This window comes from Chrysochloris asiatica, unplaced genomic scaffold, assembly GCF_000296735.1.
Source record: "Chrysochloris asiatica unplaced genomic scaffold, ChrAsi1.0 scaffold00020, whole genome shotgun sequence".
Classification (NCBI taxonomy): domain Eukaryota; kingdom Metazoa; phylum Chordata; class Mammalia; order Afrosoricida; family Chrysochloridae; genus Chrysochloris; species Chrysochloris asiatica.
The window spans coordinates 24,112,315-24,114,388 of NW_006408538.1; the positions used below are offsets into that span (position 1 = coordinate 24,112,315).

The 2,074-nt window shown below is 51.9% G+C and overlaps 1 protein-coding gene across 1 annotated transcript in view; it reads right to left on the reverse strand.

The window, feature by feature from the left end:
• Window positions 1-1,187, reverse strand: part of DLG5 (discs, large homolog 5 (Drosophila)) — a 193,702-nt gene extending 192,515 nt beyond the window's left edge. The window contains exons 1-2 of the mRNA XM_006837474.1: window positions 1,161-1,187; window positions 116-463 (exon numbers count right to left, since the gene is read on the reverse strand). Of these exons, the coding sequence (XP_006837537.1) occupies window positions 116-463; window positions 1,161-1,187 (375 nt within the window). The remainder of the gene's footprint in view (window positions 1-115; window positions 464-1,160) is intronic.
• Between the last annotated feature and the right edge of the window lie 887 nt (window positions 1,188-2,074).

The following is a 2,074-nucleotide window of genomic DNA, read 5'->3' on the forward strand; positions in this document are numbered from 1 at the left end:
AGGCGGAGGCGGTGGGGACGGCGGCCGGGGCGCGCCCCGAGGCCCGGCTCCAGCCGGGCATGCTCCCCCTCCCCCTCCGCGCGCGCTCCCTCCCCGGCTCCACGAGAAAACTCGCCCTGAAACCCCGGCTCTCAAAACAGATTACAACTCCCAAGGGAAAGTAGCCAGGGCGCTGCTCGCAGGGGCCCCGACCACTCCGCTTCGCACTCGGCGGCCGCCTCGGCCCGTGCGCCACGGCTCGGCTCACCGGGGTCCCACGGCCGCCGCCCGCTCCGACAGGGCTCGAGCGCCGCCGCCAGTCGGTCCCGGCTCTGCCTCCCTTCCCCCGGCTGTCCCTCCGAGTGCCCCGGCGGCCGCCCCGAGAGGAGGCGGAGACCGAGGGGATGGGCGAAGGGGAGGGTCCTCGCCTCCCCGCCCCTGGCTCTCCAGAGGGGCGGGGAAGCCGCGCTCGCTCGCTCGGTCCCTCGAGGCCCAGGCGCAGCCAGGATTAAGGGACGCGGAGTTAGGGACCCATTGGAAAGAGTCCCACAGACGGATCCCCTCTGCCCGGCACAGGGCCAGCCTCCAATTTCTTGAAGCTCCCTCATACAAAAACCTTCCCCTGATCTAGGGTCGCCTAACCTTAAAACTCCAAAATATACAACCAAGAGATGGGGGAGGGAATCCTTTATACTTGGACATCTCCAATTAAGACCTCCTTCGAATTTGTGAGGTTTTCCATTCCAAGAAGCTCTTCAGCGAGTTTCCCAATAAAATTCCCTAGTCAGGATCTTCCTAATCTCTTCCCCTAGTCTTCACCCCCGTTTGAGATGGGTTGGTCTCAGAATCTAAGGAGGTTTGGATGCGGAGGTGATGGTGCGCCTGGGTGGAGGGGGTAATGCTGCTGGATGAGGAAGAAGATGATGCCGGTCTCCAGTGGAGTTGACCTTTTCAGTGAGAGAGGTTTTCCTCTCTCTAGATGTCACCCTAGATTCTAGTTGGCCTCAGAAGATGGCAAATCAACGAGCTGTCAAAACCAGCTTTCTTACTGATCTCTTCTCCGCAGTTCCAAATCTAAGAGCATGTTCTGCCTCCTATTTATTACAGCAGTAAAGTCCTGGTTAGAACTAAGTCCCTTAAAAACTAGAATCTCACATGATTGCTTATTGTCCCCACCATACCAGTCTAGATTGGGATTCCAGATCCATGTCTACCTTTATATATTAGAACAAATCTCATTTACAAACATTGAGGGCCAACACTTGTGCTTTTTCTACTGACACCATCCCTACCACCACTACCATTTACCCTCCCTTGCAAAAACATCAGTCTTCTTAAACATTCCTCTTCATCCGCTCAAAAGGGGAGCACTATTTTATTTAATACAAAAAAAATATTTTACATTGGTTAAAACAAGAATATCAGAAGTTACACTTCAGTTTTGACTTCCCCTTTAAGTAGCTGCAATTTGTTTGTTTGTTAAGTTCTGTGGTAAAGTTTTGTTGTTGTTGTTAGGTGCCATCAAGTCAGTACCAATTCATAGCAACCCTATGCACAACAGAATGAACTACTGCCCTATCAAGGGTCAACCTCATAATTGTTGCCATGCTTCAGCCCATTCCCGCTGCCAATCCATCTCGCTGGGGGTCTTCCTCTTTTTCTGTGACCCTCCACCCTACCAAATATGATAACCTTCTCCAACGACTGGTCCCTCCTGACAATATGTCCGAAATATAAGAGACGAAATTTGGCCACCCTGGCCTCCAAGGAGCACTCTGGCCGCAGAGTACAGTGTTACAGTGGTGTAGTGCAGAGTAGCGTGGTTAGAACAAGAATGGTAGAATTTATACTTCAGTTTTGACTTCCCCTCTAAGTAGCTGCAATTTGTTTGTTTGTTAAGTGCTATGGTAAAGCTTTACAACCTCAGAAACCCTATTGTTGTTAAGTACCCTTGAGTCAGTAGCAACTTGTATTGACTTTTTTCACAATGGAACGAAACACTGCTTGGTCCTGCGCCAAAGTCACAATTGTTGCTGCTGCCAGCGGAGCCGATCCATCTCACTAGGGCTCTTCCTCTTTTTCACTGACCCTCCAC